This window comes from Hyla sarda, chromosome 3, assembly GCF_029499605.1.
Source record: "Hyla sarda isolate aHylSar1 chromosome 3, aHylSar1.hap1, whole genome shotgun sequence".
NCBI lineage: Eukaryota > Metazoa > Chordata > Amphibia > Anura > Hylidae > Hyla > Hyla sarda.
Window position 1 is genome coordinate 405,424,384 of NC_079191.1, and position 26,818 is coordinate 405,451,201.

The window sequence follows — 26,818 nt, forward strand, 5'->3', positions numbered from 1 at the left end:
TAGACTTGCATTAAGGGGATGGGCCGTGATGTCATGAGGGGCGGAGCCATGACATCACGCTGCTCCGTCCCCTGTATCGCCCGCCATTACGCACAGAGCGAACTCGCTCTGTGTTGTAATGATAGCAGGGTGCCGCAGCGGGGATCCCGGGGATCCCCAGCATCGGGAACGCTGCGATCTGACATCTTATCCCCTATCCTTTGCATAGGGGATAAGATGTCTAGGGGCGGAGACGGAGTACCCCTTTAAGGCCCAAATGGGTTTCGTCCTTAAGGGGTTAAACAAAGTACATTAGAAATATTTTTTATTTACCATAAGGAGTGCAGTAGTTTTTAATGACAGTGCCCTTTGAAGTCTTGCTTAATTTTTACTTTAAATTGTTCAGAAATGACTTGACAAAACCTAAAGGGGTACTCCGCCCCTAGACATCTTATCCCCGATCCAAAGGATAGGGGATAAGATGTCAGATCGCCGGGGTCCTGCCAGCCGGCGTTCCAAATGAATAAGATGTCCAGGGGCGGAGTACCCCTTTAACTACTTTATGCAGTTTGAGATTTTTTTTAATCTTCAGTTCTGAAAAATTGGTTTTAAGTTCCAAATTGGGATTTAATAACAATTCCAATGTTGTGCTCATACAATTATTATTATTTTTTTTTCCTCTTTAGCCAAATTTTAGGTTTCATGAAGAGTAAAAACTTTCCCATCACTGAAGATGTGTTCAATTCTCTGATCAAAGGACATGCCAGAGCAGGGTAAGGAGTATAAAGTTAGTAGCCACCAATAGATAACTGTTTTAAAGCCGTCATATTTTACTATGACCATCTCTGGCCATAATTCGTACTCTGTGAGGCATCTTTTGCTAGAGGAGAATAGTTCAGAGGGGAGTGATTTCTTTTCCTGACAGATCCTATAGAAATGTTTATACACCTTTGCATGAAATTGGAACCATGTGAGCTATACAATGGCACTTCGACAGCTTGTGGGCACTGTATTCTAGATCAGTAATATGGCTGGCCTTGCATTAGGAATAGTTGGTGTAAATTAAAATTGGACAGTTCAAATATAGACTAGACCAGTGTTTCCCAACCAGGATGCCTCCAACTGTTGAAAAACTACAACCCCCACCATGCTGGGAGTTGTAGTTTTTCAACAGCTGGAGGCACCCCGGTTGGTAAACATCGGACTAAACTATATACAGAGGTTCCAGATTTATCATTGAGCCTGAACCATCTGTAAATCTGGAGCATTTGCACCACTGTCTTGCACTGTGTACAGACCTGCAGAATATTTTGGAGGTGTATATAAAAAAAAATTAGAGGGAATAGTCATCATGTTGATTTATTAGACACACGTTTGTTCTGTAGCCGCTTGTCACAAGGCTTAGAATTGAAGTTGGTTTTAAGTATTATGCATATGTTCACCGGTTAATACAATTTTACATTTTAAACATAGCATATATGATATCCCGCCCCAATTCTGGCCGAACCACCTTTAAAATCTGTCTCCCCCAAAGCTCTTGCCCATTTTCAGGGCGCTTGGGTACTGGACTTCATGTTGTAGGGTTACAAAATTGAGTTCTCTTCCTTCCCCTGCAATGGTTTCTTCCTTTCCCTCCGGTTCCCCCACAGAAATGATTCCCAGGGACTCTATAACAACCTGTTTGTGGTCCCCATGAAAAATGGGATATGTTGTCCTATCTTGGATTTCGAACTCTCGTGCAGACACATCAGGGTCTCCGTTCGTGCCCTACCTGGACAATATTCTTGTAAAGACAATGGGGGAGATTTATCAAAACCTGTCCAGAGGAAAAGTTGCTGAGTTGCCCATAGCAACCAATCAGATCGCTTCTTTCATTTTTGAAAAGACCTCTGAAAAATGAAAGAAGCGATCTGATTGGTTGCTATGAGCAACTCAGCAACTTTTCTTCTGGACAGGTTTTGATAAATCTCCCCCAATATCTTATCCAGGTCTCACTCTGTATGGGAGGGGGCGTGACTGCCCTCACGCCCCCTCCCATAGACTTGCATTGAGGGGGCGGGGCCATGACGTCACAAGCTCCCGGCTCCAGCGTTGGGAACAGTTTGTTCCAATCGCTGAGCAGCGGAGTACCCCTTTAAGATGGTGTCTGCCTTCCACCTAAATTAAGACATTGGTCCTGATTTACTATTGTAAACCCTACATGTTTTGTCGCGTTGTGCACCAGATTCTGGCACATTGCGCCAGAAATTCTGTCTGCGCCAGAATTGTAAAAAACCCAACTAACACTCCATTTCTCGGTCGTCTCCATTGGGGAACACAGACACCGTGGGTATATCTTGCTTACACTAGGCATACAAAGAAAGTCTGCCCCTCCTGGCAGGATATGCCCCACCTACTGACTCTGAGCCAATCAGTTTTAGCTTAGTGTCAGTAGGAGGCAGACACAGGTCTGGAGTTCTCCATACCTGGTCATCTTTTTTTATTTTATAGTGAAGGCCTGTTTGTAGGTTCTTTTCTCCTTTATTTTCTCTTTTTTAGGTGGGGGTTCAGGAGCATGGCACTACCTGTTCCACCATATGCTGCTAAGGGGCACGGGGCATAGAGTATGCACCGTTAACCCCTTCCCGCCAACGGCCAGCACCTGGGGTTGTACCTTTGGTCCGGGTCCCCCTACCTTCCCTACTCGTCTCGCTGTCTCAGCCTGACATGATGCAGGTGACCATAGCTGGCTGAAGACATCTTAGGTGAGTATGGCGGATTAGGGGGGAGTATGTTCCTCTCCTTCCCCCAGCCCTCTTCAATTTCTGGGTTCCTCCCTCTCTGGCGCCAATCGGACGCTGTTCTGGTACTGTGACTGCCCTGTTCCGGTGTCAGTGAAGCCGGCACCTTCCCCTTCTCACTGCTTGCTTGCCTTCATATTCAGCTGCTACCTGCCTCTTCAGCCAGCCAGGACACGCCACAGCCTGCTTCACAGCTCCAGTCAAGGGTCACAGCTCAGCTACAGCCTGCTTTCAGCTTGTGATTGTTCCATTCTATTGCTGACTGCTTCTCACTAGCAGCTATGTCCAACCCCAGACCCGAACCCCCCCTCACCTCCCTCCAGACAGGAGACTGTAGCCTTGGTCACTTATTATTCTTGTGTGGGTTGTAAGACCAAAATGCCCGGTAGTTCTACTGAATCCACCTGTCCCGCCTTCTCCACCACATGGTCCATTCCCCCTGTGCCTTCCTCTCAGGATGTCCCTCCGGAATGCGCAGTGTCCGCTCCTCCCCCAGAGTGGGTTTCTTCCCTTTTCCAGTCGATCTCTGACCTGGCTAGGGTCTCCAGATCAGTGGGTTTGGCCTTGGAGCGGTCGTCCCTGCGCACGAACCCCAGGGAGTCCCGCTTGGTCTCTCCTGACCCCCATTCCCCACGCTCTCACAAGCGTCCTAAAGTAACTTCACCAGGCTCTTCTCCAGAGTCGCTGTTCGGGATAGACTTTCTTCCCGTAGGGCACGCTTCTCTTCAACAGCTCACCGGCAGCGCCCTCACTCCAGGGGCTGCTCCCCCGGTGACCATCCCAGGTCCCCGACTCCTCATTCAAGGTCTCAGGCCCCAGTGTAAGGCTACCGCCACATGCTCCCACTCTCCAGGGGAAGTAGTGGATGACTGGTCTGAATCCACCTCGGATCATGAGGACCACTCAGCCGTGTCTGATATGGTGGACAGCTTGGTGTCAGCCATCAGGGACACTTTTCATCTGGAGGACCCAAGAACTTTGGATCCTGATCCAGAAGTTTATTTTCGCTGTTCTTGGCGTTCCCCCAAGGCTTTCAGTTCTCATACTGAACTTGACTCCTAACTGGACGCGGTTTAGAAGCATCCGGACAAACGTTTCCAGGGATCCTAGAAGAGTCCAGCTTAATTTCCCTTTCCTCCGGATCTGGTTTCCAAGTGGACAGCGCCACCTGTCACAGATCCTCCAGTTTATCTTCTGTTCAAATCTACTACCCTGCCGCAGGCAGATGCAACATCATTTAAGGATGTGGCAGACAAGAAGTTCGAGAACTTGACGAAATTTGCCTTTGAAGCGGCATGTTTGTCCTTGCTACCCACCTTCGGTTCCGCTTGGGTGTCCAAGGCAGTTTCGGTTTGGGCTTCCCAGCTACGGCAGGGCATCCTGTCAGCCACCCCTTAGGAGGACTTGGCACACCTCGCTCGTCAGCTCTCTCAGGCCGGGGACTTCCTCTGTTCGGCGCCTTTGGAGTCAGCCCAATGCACAGGTTTTGCCTCGGGTAACTTGGTGGCAATTCGTTGCTCCATGTGGCTGAAGGCGTGGGATGCAGATACTGCTTTGAAGAAATCTCCAACAGAGTTGCCTTTCTCCGGTACTCAGCTAATTGGGAAACGCCTTGATGAAATTATTTCCGAAGCTACTGGAGGTAAAAGTTCACTGCTGCCGCAGAACAAACCTTGCCGCTTCGATCAACATCAGAAGACTGCTTCCTTTTGGCCCTTTGCTTAGGGTTGCCCTCCCAAGCAGGCGCCCTCCCACTCTCTGAAAGCCCCTTCTTTCAAGGCGTGTCCTTCCTGGAAGCCAGACAACCGTTCTGGCTGTTTCGCTGCAAAGCCTGGTAACCGTAAGCCTCCCTCCTTCTGAAGGGACGCCTCCACCTGTCTCCTCTTCTCAGGTGGTTGGCCGTCTTTTACATTTCCGGGACGTTTGGCTGGTGCAAGTTTAAGACGTCATATCCGATGGTTACTGGATAGAATCTGCTTCCCTTACCCGGGATCGTTTATTCTGATCCCGCCCTCCTCATTCCCATTCTTTGGCGGCAGCCTTTCAAGTTGCTTTAAGTACCCTCCTCGCTCAAGGAGTGATTGTGCCAGTTCCTTCAGGGGCGTTCTACTTGAATCTCTGTCGTCCCCAAGAAAAGGGTCTCTGCCCGCCCCATTCTGGACCTCAAGCTACTCAACCGCCACTTGCGGCTACGTCATTTTCGCATGGACTCCGCTCTGTGGTAGTGTCCATGGATCAGGGGGATATCCGGGATGCCTATCTGCACATCCCCATTTTTCCCGCCCATCAGCTTTTCCTCCACTTTGCTGTCTCTGCGGGTCATTTCCAGAGTCTGTACAGTGAGGTGAAGACTTTGCAAGTTTTGGGACCGGGATGGAGCTATGATCAAAAGATCTTCCAGGTAAGGGAGGACCGAGGTCCCTTGGGCCCGAAGGATGGCAGTCACCGCCACAATGATCTTGGTGAAAATCCTGGGAGCCTTAGCTAGGCTAAGCTACGGCTCCCAGGATTTTCACAAAGATCATGGCGGCGGTGATTGCCATCTTTCGTGCCCGGGCGATCTCGGTCCTCCCTTACCTGCATGATCTTTTGATCAAAGCTCCGTCCTGGTCCCAAAACTTGAAGAGTCTTCATCTCACTGTACAGACTCTGTCCGTCTTCGGTTGGGTGATCAACCTGGAAAAATACAATCTTTCTCCCTCCCAGTCCCTTGTCTTTCTGGGTCTCCTTTTCGACACTGCGGCTGCCCGTGTTAGTCTTCCGTCGGACAAGTGATGCCCCCTGCAGGAGAGTGTCAGTTGCCTACGGCGCCCCTCTCGTTCCGAATTGCTTCTGCATGGAGGTGCTGGGCCAGATGGCGGCGGCCGTGGAGGCAGTCCCTTTCGGCCAGTTCCGCTTTCGTCCTCTTCAGCTGGCCATCTTGGCCCGGTGGAACAAGTCAGTCTCTTCTGTGGTAGAGTCCAATCAAACAATGCATTAATCAATCGCCAGGGCGGCACGAGCAGTTGCTCGGCGATGGAGAAGGTCTCCAAGATTCTACTCTGAGCCAAGACTCGAGTTCCAGCTCTCTCCACGATCCATATTCCAGGTGTGGAGAATCGGGAAGCGGACTTTCTCAGCCGCTCCTCTGCGGATCCAGGGGGAGTGGTCTCTACATTCGGGGGCATTTGCGCAGTTCTGCGATCTTTGGGGGACCCCGGACGTGGACCTCTTTGAGTCGTTCCATAACAGAACGGTTCCTTGCTTTGTCGCGAAGTCACGAGACCCTCTGGCGGTGGACGCACTCGTCATCCTGTGGTAGTCCTTCAGTCTTCCTTGCCTCTTTCCGCCTCTCCCTCTTCTGCCCCAGGTTCTGAGGAAACTCAAGGCGGAGGGCGTTCCTGTCATTCTGGTAGCCCCAGACTGGCCCAGGCGCGCGGGGTATGCCGACAAAATTCGGCTGGTCACCAAGGTACCCCTACGTCTTCCAGTTCGCCCCGGCCTCTCCCAGGGTCCTCTCTGTCACCCCAATTTACTGTAGCTTCATTTGACGGCGTGGTGGTTGAAACCGCGGCTTTGAGAGCTCGGGGGTTTTCTTGCAGGGTGATTCGCACCATGCTTCGGGCTCAGAAGCCTTCCTCGGCGGGCTTATTTCCGGTGGTGTGAGGCTCAGTCAGTCTCCACGGTTGTCTTTTCCTTTCCGCACCTTCTTGCTTTCTTGCAATTCAGTCTGGATGAGGGCATGGCGCCCAGCTCCCTTAAGGGTCAAGTGTCGGCGCTTTCTATCCTCTTTCAGCGTCAGTTAGCTTCCAACCCTCACGTCTGCACCTTCCTGCAGGGCGTGGCCCTTGCGGCTCTGCTATACCGGTCTCCCACCCCTCCTTGGGATCTCAACCTGGTGCTTGGCACCTTGAGGGAGGCTCGGTTCGAACCTCTCCGGGAAGCTTCTCTTAGCGTTCTTTCTTGGAAGGTCACTTTCCTCATTGCCATTACCTCCATTAGGAGGGTCTCCGAGCTGGCTGCTCTCTCTTCCTTCTTGGTCCTTCATCAGAACAAGGTTTTCTTTCGGCCACCTCCCTCCTTCTTGTCCAGGGTGGTTTCCTCCTTTTCACATGAATATAGTTCTCCCTTCATTTTGTCCGGCTCCATCCAGCTCTAAGGAAGCTTCTCCACCATTGTCTGGATGTGGTTCGAGCTGTCCGGATCTATCATTCTGTCACCACCTCTTTCCGGCAGGGTGACTCCTTTTTTGTGATTCCGAAAGGTAGTGATGGGCGGTATACCGGTTCATACCGAATACCAAAATTTTTATCCTGCACGATATGAATTTTTCCATACCGCAATACCGGTTGGGACGGTCCCCCTCGGGAATGAATGAATGATCAACCCAGGGCTGTGCTGTCCCCCACATTGAACTAATCATATGTGACCCGTGAGCACTTCTCTGCTTCAAACCCCCCCCCCCCCCCAATTATCAGTCCAGCGCTGCGCTTTCCCCATCGGGGTACTAATCACGTGTCACCCGCATGTGCTGCCCTCCTCGTAGTTCTGCTTGTTGCGGGCCGCCAGCGCTGGAACTCTGTACTGTATGCTGTATCCCTATGCCCGGGCTGCAAAAGATAAACAAAATAGCCGGTGATAGGCTGACTGCTCTCCGACAGGTACGTTAAAGTTTATTTTGTTTATCTATTGCAGCCCAGGCATAGGGATACAGCGTACAGTACAGAGTTCCAGCGCTAGCGGCCCGCAACAAACAGGAGGACGAGGAACCACCATAAGTTACAAAAATACTGTGATACACATTTTTGGTCATACCGCCCAGCTGTATCGGAGGGTCGTCACAAGGGTCTTCCGGCTTCCAAGGCAATCATCTCGCGGTGGATCCGTTCTGCCATCTCGGAATCTTACCGGCGTAAAGGGAAGGTCCCACCTTTTCGGGTCACTGTGCATTCCACACGTTCCGTTGGGGCTTCTTGGGCGCTAAGCCATAGGGCTTCGGCCTTATCTGGTCGTTCTTGCATACTTTCACTAAGTTCTACCAAGTGCACACTCTTGCGTCCGCAGACGCCGGTTTGGGTCATGAGGTGTTGCAAGCGGCAGTGGCTCAGTCTTCTGCCTTATTCTGTTGTTTTTCCCACCCTGGCGACTGCTTTGGTACGTCCCAAGGTCTCTGTGTTCCCCAATGAAGACGACCGAGAAAAGCTGATATTTTATTTTTTATGCTTACTGTAAAATCTCTTTCTCGGAGGATCCATTGGGGGACACAGCACCGACCCATTTGTTTGTGGTTATGGTTCGATTTTCAGTCCGAGGGGTTGTGTTCGGGTGTTTTTGTCTGGTTCCCTCGGACACCTGCTGGTTTTCTTTTTCTGTTGGTTGTCTCCTACTGCTTTGGGACTAAACCGTTTAGCTCTTTTTGTATGCCTAGTGTCAGCCTCCTAGTGGCTGCAAGATATACCCACAATCTCTGTCCCCCAATGGATCCTCCAAGAAAGAGATTTTACGGTAAGCATAAAAAATCTACTTTTCAATGTGGAAAGGGCGTGACTGTCTGGAAAGGTGGGCGTGGTCACCAAAAGGGGCATTTCCCTGACATTTTCACAAAATCTCAACATATTTAGTAAGGTTTCCAAGGAAAATGTGGTGGATTTGAGCTGAAGAAAACCCACAGATCAGAGCATGTTGAAGGAAAATGTAGGGAAAAGTGCAAAATGTTGGGAAACTTTAAGTACAGTGGGATAAAAATTGTTGGGAATTAAAACCCACAAAGAAAACTCCACTCCACTTTGTGAATCATGGCCAGTGTCCTCCCTTTCTTTTGCAACTACTCCCACCCCAGGTAAAATCTCCATCACATGAATGTTGTCGGACTCTTTGGGCCTCATTTACTAAGCTAAAACCAACCGGTTTTTGTCGGGTTATTCTGGCGCAGAGTGTGTGCGCCAGGAAAATCCGACAAACCCGACATTGCACTGTGAAAAGCCGAAAAGGGGTGTGGTCTGTTGCAAAGGGGATGTGACCATCCCAGAAGGGGGCGTGGTTTCACAACCCGACCTATTTTCTATTGAATTCACAGAAAATCCTGTGGATAAATGGCTGGAAATTTCCACCTAGAAAAAGCTGGTCCTGACTTTTCCCCAGAGTAAATAGAGAGGGATCCTGCAAATCTGAAAATACATTTCCCACTAGTAAAAACCCGACACTCTTAGTAAATGAGGCCCTTTGTCTTCCTTGACCACTGTGGAGGGGCCAATTCTTTTTTATTTTTATTTTTTTTTATTTATTTTTTCTTCTCCCCCTCCCCCCCTTCTTTTTCGTAGTATCATGACTATATTACTTTCAGTCACTGAGGATCAGTACAAGATAAATAGTTTAATGCAGGTTCTTTTAGTAGGCTGAATATTATGGTTCATGTAACACTCATTCTTTGCTTTATTGCAGTGACATGGAGAGCGCCAAGAATGTTCTGTCTATTATGCAGAGTGCTGGAATAGAGCCACGATGGAGCACACACGTTGCACTATTAAATGCATATGCTGAGAGAGGAGATATTGAAAATATCAGACAGGTGCTTGTTTTCTCTTTGTACATTTTTGTCCTCATGTACACAGTTTCATTGGATTTGATGGGACAACTGCTTTACATGTCTAATATTAGGGCAGTGTTTTCGAATCTGGGTGCCTCCATCTGTTGCAAAACTACAACTCCCAGCATGCCCGGACAGCCTTGGCTGTCCGGGCATGCTGGGAGTTGTAGTTTTGCAACAGATGGAGGCACGCTGATTGGAAAACACTGTATTAGGGCATAAAGATCGTAGTTACAATCCCCCTTTCTCTGAGATGGCCACTGCAAAGAGCGGCTTCTGCTCTACCAGACTTGACATGCCAATTTGGCAGCCGTGGAACTCGTATAAATTTAAGAGTGACCTCAGGCAATAACAGCTGATCACTGGGGGTTAATGAAGACAGATCTCCAGCAATCAATTGATCAGTGTGATAATGGGTTACCCTAGTGGGACATCCCTGTATATATTTTGGAGTTGTTTGTTTTCCTACCTTACAAAATGAAGACTTGTTGCTAGGATAGGGGTCTTATCTTTGGAATGCCCTCTGATCCAGAGAAGGAAGGGGCCTTCCTGGTCCAGTGCCGCAGCCGCTGCAATTGTTTTTCCTAGTGCTGTAGTCTCTTTATTTTCAGATTTGGGGACGCTGGGCTCACAGACGTTGGTACTCCCAGATCATACCAGTGATAGGTGGGGAAACCCTGTTATAGAGTTACTGTCATGTAAATAAACTTTTGCCATGTCGCACAGACACATCAAAAGTTTAGGGCCTCAGTCTGGGTCTCAGTGCTGATGCTCTGTTAGTTATAGCGGCGTGAAGTTTTCAGCAATCTGCTTTACTCCCTAGTTTGGGGCTCAGGCCGACTTATTGCAGGAGATGGGCTACAAACACTAACAAAGGAGCACAGTCGCATGCTTAAAGGGGTACTCCGGCACCGGGAGCTTGTGACGTATTAGCCCCACCCCCTCATGACATCACTCCCCGTCCCCCATTAATGCAAGTCAATGGAAGGGGTCATGATAGCCGTCTCGCCCCCTCCCATAGACTTGCATTGAGGGGGCGGGGCATGATGTCATGAGGGGGCGGGTCTATGACATCACAAGCTCCCGGCTCCAGCCTTCGGAACAGTTTGTTCCAAACGCTGAGCAGCGGAGTACCCCTTTAACATTGCTATATTGAACAATCGGAGGGTGTTTAAGTGCTAAGACCCGGACCAATGAAAAGTTTTGACATGTCTGTCAACATGTTGAAAGTTTATTTAGAGGTCAGTAATGCTTTAACATGTAGTAAGTGATATGCATCCTATGACATCACATCTATAAATGTGTTTAAATAAACATTTATTTTTACCCGATATATATATATGGGGATTTATGTTGACTTAAAACGGGGTATTTCAAAGGTTTTTTGTTGTTTTGTGAGGGCCTTTCTGCACTTCATGCTGTCTTTATTTCCTTGGCAGATTTTGAATGACAGTGAAATAAATGTTCCTCAGAGACATTTGACTTCGGTTATATTGTCATTGGCAAAGTCAGGGTACTCTCAGTATGTTCCTGATGTGCTTGAACACATGCCGAATTGCGTATCTTTTTCACAAGGTAAATCCACTCATTGCTTATATAATTCTTTTAAAGTGGTATGTAGGCTGCAACTGTTGCTTTAAAGAGTACCTGTCATCAAACCATATTTTCCAAACTAATTCAGATTATAATCCCTAACTACTCCTAACACCCCTCCTGCCCTTATCATTTTTTTTTTTTTAAAGAGCTCTCTTTTATTGTACCAACTAGAAAACACCAATGAGGCTAAGATACAAAAGACTTAACTTTTACTCGAATCATAAATAAAATATTAGGGTGCACAAAACTGACAAAAATAGGTAGGAAAAGGGAGACGGGGAACAGGTGAAACCCTAAACTAGAGTCCCTAATACACAAAAAAGCTCCTATTTACGATGTGTGGAGAAGGGGAGGATTGGTATATAAATACAGCATAACATATACAGGTGGCAAACCTCTCTTACCAACGCGTTTCACCCCTAGAGTAACGGGCTCATCAGGGATAAGAGGAAACCACAATACAGTGTACCACCTAGACAATACTAGATATAATTCATAGTTATAAGATAGATAGAGCAGGTAAATAGGCATCCCAAATTGAGGAGGAGTCTGTGTCAGTCAGGGTCTGGTATGTGTCATAAAGGTCTTAGAATGAGACATTAATTCGGTATGATACAATGTAACACAATCATCGATATAATCACAATATTCAAAATAGATAAATTTGTGATCATTATATTTATAAGCTGTAGATAAGCTTTATTGATGTGTTATAGAATAAAGCCATACCCTACTGGGCTTAGATAAGGTTAGAGAGCTTATCGGCTATCGGCCTGAAAGGTCACAGATTGTCAGTATCGGCCCTAAAAATTCGATATCTGTCTATCCCTAGTATTTATATACCAATCCTCCCTTTCTCCGCACTTAAGAAATAGGAGCTTTTTTGTGTATTAGGGACTCTAGTTTAGGGGTTTCACCTGTACCCTGTATCCTCTTTCCTACCTATTTTTGTCAGTTTTGGTACCCTAATATTTTATGATTTGAGTAAAAGTATGGATCTTAGTCTCATTGGTGTTTTCTAGTTGGTGCAATATTTTAAGATATTCTCACCAAGGGTTCACTATCATATTGGGTTCTGGTTGCCCTCATAAATTACCAGAAGTGGGTTGATAATCTTATTTAAAGCTGTGTATCATACCTTTCCCCTTGTTCACATCGTGTGAGCTCACAGCAGGAGAAAGTGGGTGTTCCCCAGCAGGCGCGATGTCACTGAAGCCTGTGAGAGCTGTGCCTCACCATGCCCCGCACGCTCTTCCTGAGTTTGGTCTTCTGCCAGGCCGGGAGGAGACCAAACTAACTGTTTCATTGCGGCAGGGAATAGAAGAGAGGCACCTAGAGGCCATTTTTTCAATCACATCAAAAACATATAAAGGTTGAGAATTTTAGCCGCAAGTAAAACATATTTTTTAGTTTGGTCACAGGTACACTTTAAGGGATAATCCAGGATTTCTGAACATTTAACCTATGCCTCTGATGCCAAGTTAGGCATTATGTCCATTTGGTTGTATTACTTGTATTGGGTGGATCTTGTGCACTATGCATGATTGTCTACTCAAGCCTTTCCAATCTTACTGTGTGACTCAGGACAACAGATGATCACAGGGGGACTTAGCTTCTTGTTTTCTCTGACAAGCCAGCCCCCTGAAGATTGGTGCAGCCCATCTCTTCTTCCTCCTTTGACTGCGCCCCCGCTATCTGCAGATTGTGCTATAATCATGTGACAGCGGGGGTTGAATTCAATGCAGGCATGTTGAGACCCAGAGAGAGGCCACACGCATCATCGGGGGCTGGCTTATTAGGCAAAACGAGAAGAAGCCAGGCCCCTGGGATCAGCCCTCGAGGAATCTGTCAGCTGTATATTGTGCTTGGATCTCAAGTGTCAAGGAGGCAGTCCCCCGTCCTTCTTTGCCATGGCTGAGGCCAGTCATGCTGGGGCTCAGCATCTGCTCTTTGACACTTGAACTCTGAGCATGATATTCACCTGACAGATTCCCTTTACAAGAATATTACATTGTCAAATCTATAATTAATAAAAATAAAAAAAAAATCGATTTTTCCAGTGTACATACGAAGTCAGTTCCTCAATTCCTCAAGGTTTTAAGATCTCTGCTTGCTTTCAATTTATATAATTTATGGTGTACTTTTAATTTTCTCATCAACCAGAGATTTGTACTGTATAATATACATTTCATTAATCTTTCGCAGTATGTTTGTGACTATTGATATGCATTTAACTCTTTCTGTGTAGATATCATGAATCTCTGCTTGGCGTTACTGACTCAAGGCTATGAAGATGCAGCTTTACATGTTGCAAAACTGCTTAATGCTTGGAAACCAGCAAATGGAAACTTGGAAAGTCAGCCTGGAGATTTCTTTCTCCGTCACTGTGTTAATTTAAAAATGGTATGGCCAACCTCTAAACCTGGGTGCCTTCAGCTGTTGCAAAACTTCAACTCCTGGCATGCCCGGACAGCCAAACGTTGTATTGGCATGCAGGGGTTTGCAGCTTTGATAGAACTGTTCTCCTCCCTAGCAGGATTGCATCTGCCTACATTTCCTCAATGTTGTTATAAAAAGCACAAGACAACCCAATGTATTTTTAGATGAATAAAATCTGCTTGTCTGTTTCTTGCTTATTCTACCTTTTTTTTTTTCTATTTCTCCTTCTACTTTTTTGTTCTTTCTACCTGTGCCTGCTGGCTCGTGTGCTCTTCATCTAGCCCCTTCTTGTTTGTGCCCTTTGTTGCACTTTTTGTTCTTCTTGTATGCTCTTGTGCTTGGTTGCTCTTTTGCCCTCTCACACATCCCCTTTTTGTGCTGTCCCAGTGTTTTGCTAATTTTTTTGCACTTTTTTTGGAGGTATTTTTTTTTTTTTTTTAGACGTGTGATTTTCTTTTTCTCTATCGGCTCCATTGGGGGACACAGACCATGGGTGTATGCTGCTGTCTCTAGGAGGTATGACGCTATGGCAACAAGAAAAGTCTGCTCCTCCCAGCAGGGTATACCCGCCCACAGGCACCTGAGGTAATCAGTTTTAGCTTAGTGTCTAAGGAGGTGGACATGGTCTGGAGTTCTCTCCAGATCAGGTCTTATGTTTTATTATTTTCCTAGATTTAGGTATGTGTTAGTTTATTATTCAGTTTTCTTTCCTGTTTTCAGGTGGGACTCAGGAACTGCGGTTCACTGTTTCCCCATTGCGGTTGAGGGGGCAGGCATCTTGGATGTACTGTTAACCCCCTCTTGCCAACGGTCAGCGCCTGGGGTTGTACCTCATGGGTCCGGGTTCCCCCTACCTCCCTGCTTGACTTGCTCTCACATGGTAGCCCGACATGATGCAGGTGACAAAAACTGGCTGAAGACTTCATAGGAAGACTTCATGAGGTAAGTTCTTCTGACTGAGGTGAGTATTTTTCCCCCTTTTTTCCCTCAGGTGCGGATTTGCAACCTCTGGAGACCCTTAGTTTTTGGCCCACTTTTACTGAGGGGTTTGCTGGACTGGGGTTATTCTTCATTACTGGGGTGAGCAGTGTAAGGTGTGGGGCACAGTTTATCTCACTGGCCACTTATGTGTGGGGCACAGTTTATTGCACACTTGTGTGTGGGACACGGTTATTAATGCGGCTCCCTTCGGCAGCCACGTCGTAACTTTTTATTCTCTGCGGGCGCACACTTTCGGCAGCGGCGGCTGCCTCCGGCGTCTTCGCCCGTTCCGTTCCCCGCGAGCGCATATGCATTCGCATGTGCGCTCAGAGCAGGGAGCGGGCGCTATTAATATTTCTCTTTGTTCTTCGGCGGCCCGGTGCGCTTTAGCTCTGCCCACCAGGGCCGCCGGAGCTTCTGCATGGCGCGAACTGACCACCAATCAGCGCTGTGTGCGCACATATGGGTGGCAGGGGCCAATCAGTCAGGCGCCCCTGCTCCTAGCAGGCCCCTCTCTTGCCATTGGCTGGCATTCTCTCCTCTCTGACTGACCTAGAGCGGAGTTTTCCTCACAGCAGCTGCCCTGGGGACACAGACTTGGGGGTGAGAGTTATTTTTTACTATGTCCTTACCCAAAACTGTTCCTCCCTCTAAACAGTTAACTGGAGTGTTAGCCACTCATTACATCTGTAAAAGTTGTAACTCAAAATGTCTGGTTCTGCTGAACCACTTGTTCTGCCTGCTCCACTGCTCCCCCAGACTCCCCGCTATTCTACCCCGGTTTTCTTCCAGACCCGGTGGGTTCGGCCGCCCCTCCAGCCTGGGTTCTCTCCCTCCTTCAGTCTATATCCGACTTGGCTAAGGTCTCCCGCTATGTGGTGCCTGCATTGGAGATGCTCTCCCGGCAAGCGTCACTCCCCTAGAGGACGCTCCCATGGTCGCCGCTCTGGCTCTCCAGACCCGCATACCTGGTCAATCTCCCCCTCTTCCAGGGCCGCCTCACACGTTCCCATTCACCTGGAGAACTTGTGGATGAAGTTTCCGATTCGGCCTCTGTTTCAGAGGACCGCACGGATATGTCGGATATGGTGCACTCATTGGTCTCGGTCATAAGAGACACCATCTAGAGGACCCAGGAACTTCGGACGTGGCTCCAGAAGTTTCCTTTCATCGTGCCCAACCTCCAGAGCTGCCTCACCTTTCTCATTCACCCGGAGAACTTGTGGATGAGGTTTCTGATTCGGCCTCCGACTTAGAGGACCGCACGGATATGCCTGATGTGGTGTACTCATTGGTTTTGGCCATAAGAGACACCTTCCATCTAAAGGACCCAGGAACTTCGGACGTGGCTCCAGAAGTCTCCTTTTTTCGTGCCCGACCGGCACCCAAGACCTTCAGCTCTCACGCTGAATTTTACGCCCTGCTGGTATCCGCCTGGAGGCACCCTGACAAGAAGTTTCAGGAAACAAGGATGGTTCAAGTGCGGTATCCCTTCGCCAAGGACCTCATTGCTCAGTGGACATTCTCTCCAACTGTGGATCTGCCGGTCTCCCGCCTCTCTAAGGCGCCTACCTAGCCATTGGCTGATGCGGCTGCCTTCAAGGATCCAGCGGACATGAAGGTGGAGACTTTTGCAAACATTGCCTTTGAGACAGCAGGATCTTCCTGTTTTTGCTTTGGCCTGGGTGTCAAGGGCCCTTTCAGTATGGTCTCCCATCTCTGCCAGGGTAGTCTTCAAGATCCCTCTGGAGGATTTATTTAATCTAGCTCTCCAATGCTCCGCAGCTGGAGATTTTCTGTGTTCTGCTTCCATGCGCAGCCACTGTAGCCACCGTCCCTCCATGTGGCTTAAAGCCTGGAATGTGGACGCTGCCTTCAAAAAGTGAGGCGACGGGCGGAAGAGACTTCTTTATTAACTCTGGGTAAGGCTCACAGGACCGCTTTCCGTCGTAAGTTCTCCTTCGGGTTCTGCGGACCTTTGGTGCCACCAAAGGGTACCAACAAAGGGTCCAGCCTGGCGCCTTTACGGGAAGAGGGCTCCCTCCTTCCGGACCTGTCCCTCCCGGAGGTCTGCTATCCTTTCTGGACGTTTTGCGTCCCCATCAGGCACACGTAGGCCTTCCTTGATCTGAAGGGTCGCCTCCGACCTTTCTCGGGTGGTTGGTCGCCTCTTACTTCTGGGATGCCTGGACCACGCACATTCAGGATCCAGCTCCTTTTTTATCCAGGGAGTAATTGTCCCGGTTCCTTCAGGGGAACGCTTTCGAGGTTTAGTCCAACCTTTTTGTGCTCCCCAAGAAAGGAGTTTCTGTTCGCCCAATCTTGGTTCTCGAGTATCTCAGCCAGCATCTTCTGCTTTCCCATCCCGAATGCAGTCGCTCCGTTCGGTGCTGGCGTCTCTGGTTCATTGGGATTTTTCGTTCCTCGATGGACATCAAGGATGCCTGCCTCCACATCTCATGTTTCCCGGTCATCAACGGTACCTCCGCTTTGCAGTTCCAGACGGTCATTTTCTATTGTGGCTCTCCATTCCTATTGTGGCTCTCCATTCCAGTCTGACCACTTCTCTGCGGACCTTTACCAAAGTCCTGGCACCTGTGATAGCCTTTTTATGGACAATAGTTGTTTCGGTGATTCCCTACTTGGACGACCTCCTGATCAGGGCTCCAGCCAGGGCCCAGATCCTGGATAGTCTTAGTCTCAACCTCCAGACCTTGTCTCACTTAGGTTGGATGGTCAATCGGGACAGGTCCAACCGTTCTCCTGGGGCTCCAGTTTGATGCGGCCTCTGGCCACTTTCGACTCCGCCGACCAATCGGCTGACTCTCTTATCAAGAGTCCGATGACTTTGGCACCCTGCTCCAGTTTCCATTCGCTTTTGCATGGATGTCCTTGGTCGGTTAGCGGCGGCCATGGAGGCTGTGCCATTTGCACAGTTTCATCACCGACCTCTTTAACTGGTGTTTCTCTTCCGGTGGGACAAGTCTCCATAGTCTCTTGACCGCAAGATCGCTCTCTCTCGACAGTCTTGTAGGTCCCTTTTTATGGTGGCTTCGTTTCCCCCCCCCCCCCCCCCCCTGCTTTTTCGTAGGTGTTCCTTCCTGCCCCTCCCTGCCAGTCTGTCGGGCTGGGGAGGTGTTTTCAAGGACATCTTCAACATGTTCGGGCATAGGCAAGTCTTTCTTTGCTTGCTTCTTGGGAAATTCCCTTCTGGGCGGAACTCAGGTTTTCGGCCATCTCGGCGATCTTCATTCCGGGCGTCTCTGGGATGTAGTCTTTCTCAGCCGGTCCTCAGCCGTCCAAGGCGAGTGGTCCCTACATCCGGAGGTGTTTGCAGTGATCTGCAACCTCTGGGGCGCTCCAGGCGTGGACCTTTGCACGTCCCGCCACAACCAAAGCGTTCCTCTCTCTTGGTCGGGCTTGGCCCTGCCTTTATCTGTTTATTGGTCGGGCTTTGCCCTACCTTATCCGTTTCCTCCCCTTCCTCTCTTGTCGGGGTCCTGAGGAAACTCGTAGCAGAGGGCGTTCCCGCCATTCTTGTGGCCCAGACTGGCCCCGGTGGGCAGGATACGTCGTCGGGGTCAGGCTCCTGAACGACTTACCGCTGCGCCTTCCTTATTGTCCAGGCCTCCTATATCAGGTCTCCTGTGCCACCCCTATCACCGTCTCTGCTTTTGACGGCGTGGCGGTTGAGACAGCGGTTCTGAGGACCTGCGGTTTCTCTTCCCAAGTGGTTCGCACAAGGCGGAGGGCTCACAAGCCTTCCTCTGCAAAGATTTACCACCATACCTGGTGGTCTTATTTCTGTTGGTGTGAAACTCAGCCTTTTTCTCCAGTCGTGGTTGGCTTTCAGCTCCCTTAGGGGTCAAAGGTTCGGCCCTTTCCATTCTTTTTCAACATCCTCTGGTGTTCAATTATCATGTCCGAACCTAGTTCTTGGAGTGGCACATGCTGCCCCTCCTTATCAGTCCCTTTTTTTTCCCTTGGGACTTGCACTTGGTCTTATGTCCTGCAAGGCCCCCCTTTTGAACCTCTCAGGGACATTTCTCTTCGCCTCCTTCCCCGGAAGGTGGTGTTCCTCATTGCTCTTATGTCTGTCAGGAGGGGTCAGAGCTGGCACCTTTCTCCTGCCTTTCTCCCTTCCTGGTTGTATACCAGGACAAGTTGTTTTCCGTCCAGGTCCCGTCCTTCTTACCTGAGATGGTTTTGATTTTTTTTTCATCTCAATGAGGACATCGTCCTACCGCCCTTTTGTCCGGCCCCTTCTCATCCCTGGGAGCGTTTGCTCCACCACTTGGTTGTGGTGAGGGCTGTTCGGACTTGTCTCTCAGTCACTCTTTCCTTTCGGCACTGTGCACTCCCTTTTTTTTTTGTTTTTCCGGAAGGTCGTCGTACAGGACAACCTGCTTCTATGGCCACCATTTTTCGGTGGATCGGGTCTGCTATTTCGGAAGCTTACCGCTGCAAAGGGAAGATCCCACCCTTCAGGGTTTTGGCTAATTCCACCCATTTTTCGGGGCATCCTAGGCACTCCGCTACGTGGCTTCGACCTTGCAGTTCTGTAAAGCGTCCACGTGGTCATCTTTGCACACTTTCACAAGGTCTTACCAGATTCATACCTTTGCATCAGCTGATGCTCCTCTGGGCCGTAAGGCGTTGCAGGCGGCGGTGTCCAGCTGTCCACCTGACTGATTTCATTACCCACCCAAGGGACGGCTTTGGTACGTCCCATGGTCTGTGTCCCCCAATAGAGCCGATAGAGAAAAGGAGATTTTTATGCTTGCCGTAAAATCTCTTTCTCGACGGATCCATTGGGGGGACACAGCTCCCCACAGCTTCTTTTCTAGTGTTCCTATTTCAGTTATCTGTCCAAGGGTGTGTTCAGTTACCTTTCCTTCTGGTTGCTCGGACAGTTTTTTTTATTTTTTTATTTATTTATTTTTTCTTCTTGACCTGTCGGTCTTCACCTATTGCTCTGGGACTAAAACTGATTACCTCAGATGCCTGTGGGCGGGTATACCCTGCTGGGAGGAGCCGACTTTTCTTGTTGCCATAGTGTCAAGCCTCCTAGAGACAGCAGCATATACCCATAGTCTGTGTCCCCCAATGGATCCTTCGAGAGAGATTTTACGGTAAGCATAAAAATCTCCTTTTTGTTTTCTCTACCTTTTTTTTTTTTTTTCCCCTTGTTTCACTCTCCCTTTAAGTAGGGTAACACACAGCTCATCCGCAGTTTATTTCACACTGCGGATGCACCAACGGCAGTAACAAGCACTAGCTCCTTGCTGCAGCCAGGCAGCTGTGTGTCCGCTGCTTGGAGCAGATGCAATTAATCCGCCACTTTGAGCGGACACACAGCTACCTGGCTGCAGCAGGGAGCTCGTTCTTGTGACTGCTTTGGCGCATCCACAGCGTAAAATACACTGCGGATGTACTCCGTTTGGCCCTACTCTTTTTCTCACTTAAACTCTTTTTAAACACGATTGCTTCCACTACTTTTCTCACTTTCGCTTGCTTTGCTTTTTCTCTTGCTTTTTTTTCTCCTTTCCTCTGTAACTGTTTTTAACGTTTCATTTTATTTGCTCCCTTTAGCCTGTCAGCGTTCTGATGAAGTGTGCCGACCAGTTGCTGGCAGCAGAAATGCACAAGCAGCCCAAAGAGTTCATGTTACAGTGTGCTTTGAGAAATTCTAATTCAGGTAATTTCAGTTGTCCTATAGCTGATTCTCTATCATTTATACAGATAAAGCACGATTATTAAGTCTGAGTTAAAGGGGTAGTCTGCCCCTAGACCTCTTATTACCTATCCAAAGGATAGGGGATAAGATGTCTGATCGCGTGTGTCCTGCTGCTGGGACCCCTGCGATCACTGTGCAGCACCCGGCACTCATTTAGAACCCTGGATGTGGGCAGTGGGGTCGTGATGTAACTGCCATCCCCTGTGTGATGCCATGCCCCTCCCATTGACTTGCATTGAGGGGGCATTGCGTGATGTCATAAGGGGCATGGCTGCGACATCACAACCCCGCCGCTCGCTCCAAGCGTTCAGCACTAAATGTTCCGAGCGCTGGCGCAGTGGAGTACCCCTTTAAAGGAAAACTGTCATCCTGACCACACTAAATCCAATGCTCGGGGTTATAGTGTGGGTGATCAGGAGTGCAAAGAGGTGTCACCAAATTACATCCAGTTGCCCCTGTCCTCAATTCGGGTTCCCTGTGTGCAGGAGGCGGGGCCCCCGAGGGCTGTCTGCCACCTGCTTCTTTCTGCCTCCTGAAACAAGCTGCCTTCATTAGCATATTCAAATTCTGCACTGCGCTCTGAGACAAAAGCACAAGTGCAGTTAGTTTACTGACTAGGACGCGAGAGCTTTTCTTGCCAGAGTGCTCTGCTACAGTACCAGAGCGCATGCCCTCCATCCTTCGAGCACAGCGCTCACGTGACATGCAACTGACGTCACTAGCACTAGGCAGAAAGAAGCAGGGGGCGGATAGCCTTCGGGGCCCAGTCTTCTGCACGCAGGTAACCAAATTGAACATGGGACTTTAATCGGGCAGTATCACAGGAGCCACTGGATGGAATTTGGTAAGTGACACCTTTGCACTCCTGGTCATCTACACTATAACCCTGTGTATTGGGTTTAGTGTGGGTGATCAGGGTGACAGTTTTTCTTTAAGTGATTTTAAAGTTTACCTGTCGTTTCAGGGGACTTTTAAGACGAAGCTGCCCTGTGTGTGTGTATATGAAGAGCAGCACTATTTCTGGCCATTATATAACTTGTATATGGTATTTTTCATCTTTAATTTTCATTTCTCTTAGAGCTGGTGAATCGAGCTTCCTCCTACCCCTCCATAGACTTGTATTGGTTTGTCTTGCAGACACAGGACAAAGTTGAGCTGATTTTCAGAGTGGAATACAGTCTCACAGGAGAGGGGGGGGAGAGGGAGAAGTTTGATAACAGGAGAAAGAAGCGTTTTTGTCTAATAAGATATATTACAATGTTTCTTATATTCGCTTGTACTATTGATCTCTGCAAAGGTTATTCAAATGACACAGTGCCTATTTAAGTTATACATGAGCAGACCTGAATGAAACATCAGTGTGTAGCTTTAAATAGGTACACCACTGGCAAGCGCATTGCCACATTTAGTTCCGAACGCTGTGTGCGCGCTGTGGGGGTCTGCCACGCTTCCTTGTGACATCACACCATGCCCCATGACGTCATGATGAGACGTGGCTGACCCCTGCAGCGTACACACTAAATGTTCCGAACTCTGGCCAATAAAGTACCCCTTTAACCCCTTCATGACCCGGGGTTTTTCCGTCTTTGCACTTTCGTTTTTTCCTCCTTACCTTTAAAAAATCATAACTCTTTCAATTTTGCACCTAAAAATCCATATGATGGCTTATGTTTTGCGCCACCAATTCTACTTTGTAATGACATCTGTCATTTCACCCAAAAATCTACAGCGAAACGGAAAAAAAATTCATTGTGCGACAAAATTGAAGAGAAAAAACACCATTTTGTAACTTTTGGGGGCTTCCGTTTCTACGCAGTACATTTTTCGGTAAAAATGACACCTTATCTTTATTTTGTAGGTCCATACGGTTAAAATGATACCCTACTTATATAGGTTTGATTTTGTCGTACTTCTGGAAAAAATCATAACTACATGCAGGAAAATTTATACATCTTCTGACACCTTTAACTTTTTTTTTATTTTTCTGCGTATGGGGCAGTATGGGGGCTCATTTTTTGTGCCGTGATCTAAAGTTTTTATCTGTACAATTTTTGTAATGATCGGATTTTTTGATCGCTTTTTATTCATTTTTTCATAATATAAATAGTGACCAAAAATACGCTATTTTGGACTTGGGAATTTTTTTGCGCATACGCCATTGACCGTGCGGTTTAACTATATATTTTTATAATTCGGACATTTCTGCATGCTGCGATACCACATATGTTTGTTATTATTTTTATTTACACAGGTTTTTTTATAATGGGAAAAGGGGGGCGATTCAAACTTTAATTAGGGAAGGGGTTAAATGATCTTTATTCACTTTTTTTTTTCACTTTTTTTTTTTTTTTTTGCAATGTTATAGCTCCCATAGGGGGGCTATAACACTGCACACACTGATCTTTTACGTTGATCACTGGTTTCTCATAGGAAACCAGTGATCAATGATTCTGCCACTTGACTGCTCATGCCTGGATCTCAGGCACTGAGCAGTCATTCTGCGATTGGACAGCATGGAGGCAGGTAGGGGCCCTCCCGCTGTCCTGTAAGCTGTTCGGGATGCTGCGATTTCGCTGCGGCGATCCAGAACAGCTCCCTGAGCTAACCAGCATTAGTTTACTTTCACTTTAGACGCAGCGTTCAACTTTGAACGCCGCGTCTGAAGGGTTAATAGCGCGCGGCATCGCGATCAGTGCCGCGCGCTATTAGCCACGGGTCCCGGCCGTTCCTAGGTGCCGGGCCCGACCCACTATGAATGGGAGCCGACCCATGAACTACATGTATGTCATGGGTCAGGAAAGGGTGAAATCTTTGTAATGACTATTACTTGCATTTTTTTTTTTTTTTTGCTTCCATCTCGTATCTCTTATAATGATATTATTAATTCCTTACCTTTTTTCCTGTGCGTCTCCTTTGTTTCAGACCTGGCCATGGAGCTCGTGAAGGCAATGAAGGATGAAGGTACGCCTCTTAGATCTCGCTACTTCCGGCCTGCACTCGTTCAGTTGCGCAACAGGAACGACCTGCAAGGTTTGTACTTAACTTTTTGCTTCGCTATATTAATATACTCTGTTTTACCTCTGCAGTTAAGTGTTTATGGCAGTGGCCTCCAAACTGTGGACCTCTAGATGTTGCAAAACTACAACTTCCAGCATGGCCGAACAGCAAACGGCTGTTCGGCCATGCTGGGGGGTTGTAGTTTCGCAACATCTGGAGGTGCACAGTTTGGAGACCACTGGTTTATGGCCAGGTCCATTATATTCTGGTTGCAGGTATCTCAGATTTTACGAAACACGGAATACCAAAATTTTTATTCTTTACTATAGAATCATTTGGAATGCAAATTATTTTTCAAGGATACCTCTGTATTTGATGCTCCAATACATCTAAAGTAACATTCCAAATAGTCTTTTACTGTTTTGCGTCCACAGGTCTTGCGCAAAACTATCTATTTCCGTAAAGAAAGTTCAGCATGTCCCCATAAGCTTCCCTTCAATCTGTTCCTCTATGACTTGTAAGTTAGTTAGTAAGTAGGGTGAAAGGAATTGAGTAGCACAACTCCAGGATCAGACTACACAAGGATAGTCTGTAGTCTGTAACCATAGAGACACACAGGCATGCATAGAATCTTTAGACCCAAAACAGAATACAGTGATCCCTCAACTTACAATGGTCACAACATACAATAGTTTCAACATACAATGGTCTTTTCTGGACCATTATAACTTGAAATCAGACTTAATATACACAACATACAACACTATGGACAGTCCAGATCTTTGAAACGTGTCAATACACAGAAGAACCGACCAATCAGAATGGACATTCACTGGTATAACCCCTGTATTACTGAAGTGTATGCACTGACAGGCCGTCTGGTAGCGCCCCCTACAGTACAGGGAGGTATTACATGTTCTGTACTACTCTTTACCTGTGCCAGGGTTAGCTGCTCCTTTGGACACCAGATAAGGACTTTTTTAGGATATTGCGTGTACTGTACAGGACCCTGAAGAAGCTCCTGTCCTCTACATAGACCAGTGATTACAGCTCCCAGCAGATCTTTATTACTTTTATATGGAAGGATTTGCTTTATCTGTATTAGTTATCTACTTATTTTTCTTAAATCCTCACTTTTTTCTTTTTGGATGACATTTTGGGGGCTTCATAACCAATTACCAGGTTTCCATAGAGTTATGGTCTCAACATACAATGGTTTCAACATACAATGGTCCTGGAACCGATTAATGTTGTAACTTGAGGGAGCACTGTAGTTTGTTTTATTTTATTTATTAATTTTGTTTATATATATATAAAAGTGCACATTTTTGTATCCGTTCTAATAGTCAGAGGTTGGTACACACAATACCTTATTGAAGATGGAAAAAGTTTATAAAGGATGTAATAGTGTATTTTCCAACTGTTATGTGGACAATAAAATTGAATTTCCCTTCAGCATGGCCGTGCACGAGTTATATCCGCCATGAATCCTGAGGTATTTTACCATCATTTACAAATTGGAAAGCAAAAATCTTTTTGTTTCAGACAAGTCCAGACCCCATAAAGAACGAAGTCTGCTAAATTGTCAATTTACTTATTATTAAAGTATGATAGAAGTGTTGAGTACAGCAATCTAGACATCTAGCAGACATTTTCTACCAAATGTGCGACTGACCTGAGAGACTTAAATTCCTTATGGAACCTTAAGTGGTCCTAAGCGCTTTACAACACCTTCCTTTGTTACACGTGGGACACCATTAGAATAGGGCCAAATTAAAACAAATATGGCTCCCTCCTCCCATTTCCCGATCTAGAGTACGGTATATTAATTCTTAGAGTTGTATTAGCGGTATTTCGCAAGGCGTAATCTCATAAAGATGCTTTTAACAGAAATAGTTTACCCCTGGGAAAACAAAAAAAAGTAGTTTTCCATCTTATCGCGCTGTATAATGTACCGCAGATTGAAATGTGGAATTGTTCGCGTGACACCGGGTGACAAACAAAATGCACAAAAAAGAATAAAAAGAAATGCTTTTAGCTTATTTAGTCTTGTTGCAATTTCAGCTAAAATATACATTGGCATTAGTGCTTGGGAGGAAAGTTGGAAGCAAATATTCCCTAATTGTCCGCGCCTGTAAATCTCGCAGTGTTTTCTGAAAAGCTACTTGCTAGAAAGTTATCCCTTGAAAGTTAACAAGAGTCTTAAAGTAAATGTCCACCCTTTTTTTGTTCTAAGTAGAGCTCCAAAAACTATTGATAGATTGAGCAGCACTGAATATTGGTCCTGTTTTTTCTGATTCAATACACAATCGGTTAAAATGTGAAATTCTGGCTATCGACATCCACCACTAGGGGAGCGCTTAAGAGCTTACTGCATACTGTTTATACATTGGATTCTATAATAGAACTGTATGCAGTAAGCTTTTCCTAGTTTTGGCTGCAGGATGCTAGAATTTTATATTTTATCCCTATCTATAGGATCGATTTTGAGCTCGATATCAGAAAAACAGAGCCTGGATTGCTATGATGTTTTATCAAGAAAAATCTGCATAGAATTAGGGACCTAGAAGCATCAAGGAACAGTAGATAACCGCTTTAAGACTTGAGTGAATAGCTTTCGGGGATCATTGCTTTGCTTGGAGTGTTCTCATGGAATATTCCTGTCAACCATAATGGATAACATCAAATAGAGATCCCTAAGGAATTCACCTAAAGTTCACACAGCGTGTGTGGTATACTTTTATATTGTTGCATCTTAGTCTTTTGTTGTAATTGCTACTGAATGTTAACATGTTATGGTGAGATCTAAATCATGTATTGCATTTTTATTTTTTTTAATATAAAGGGTGAGGCAATAGGGTTTCTTTTGGAAAATGTACAGTATAATGTTCCCTTTCCTTGAATAGATTCCATGTGGGTTTACTTTAAAATGGACATTTCATAAATGGCTAGGATCTCTAACAAGAAATGGTTTTATCCTTGGCTTTTAGAGGTGTGAGTGAGAGATATTACAAGCAAAAATTGGAAAATAAAAAAATAAAGTTATCTAACTAGACCTCACTGTCATCATTGCTTTGTATTTCTGGTATGATCGTCGTCCTTATGTAACTGTAAGACCATAGTAATGTGTGAAATTTGCTGCATATAGGGCAAAGACGTGTAATTCTGTATAAACATTTAGATAAAACATAGAATGATCCAACTACAATAAATTAATATGCTACAAGTAATAACTTCTTGAAATTGGAAGCAGGAATATTTTTCTATATAGATATATGTCCTGCGAAAAGGCCCTCAATAGTGTTTTCTAGAAGAATAGTTCTTTTAGACTTCCAACCACAGACTTTTTTTGACATGTAAAGAATTCTACAAATTTTGAGGTAGATTTTTTTTATTTTTTAACAAGAAAATTTGTAGTGCTTTTTTAAAAAAATTTTTTTTTTTTTTATTTTTATTTTTTTAATATCTTCATCCATGTTTTATTTGTGTTGTGATTTTCAGGGAAAAGGAATGTAATTAAAAAAACATTTGATATGTTAAACGTTTTCTTCAGTTGTGTTCAGACCCTGAGTGATCACGAGAACTAGTTAGGAGAAATTAGCGCTCAGCAAGTTCTCTCCCAGCTCTAGGAGGCCAGTGTCCAGGTCTGTCACAGAGCGGGGAGACGAGAAAAAAAAATTAAAGGGGTACTCCAAAAACCTGTGTTCCGGCTGCATTCGGAACATTTAGTGCGGGGGTCGGACT

The 26,818-nt window shown here is 46.6% G+C and overlaps 1 protein-coding gene across 1 annotated transcript in view; it reads left to right on the forward strand.

The window, feature by feature from the left end:
* LRPPRC (leucine rich pentatricopeptide repeat containing) overlaps window positions 1-26,818 on the forward strand; it is a 203,060-nt gene that overhangs the window by 23,059 nt on the left and 153,183 nt on the right. The window contains exons 6-11 of the mRNA XM_056568127.1: window positions 666-752; window positions 9,180-9,306; window positions 10,764-10,899; window positions 13,169-13,323; window positions 19,933-20,038; window positions 23,000-23,107. Coding sequence (XP_056424102.1) covers window positions 666-752; window positions 9,180-9,306; window positions 10,764-10,899; window positions 13,169-13,323; window positions 19,933-20,038; window positions 23,000-23,107 — 719 coding nt within the window. The remainder of the gene's footprint in view (window positions 1-665; window positions 753-9,179; window positions 9,307-10,763; window positions 10,900-13,168; window positions 13,324-19,932; window positions 20,039-22,999; window positions 23,108-26,818) is intronic.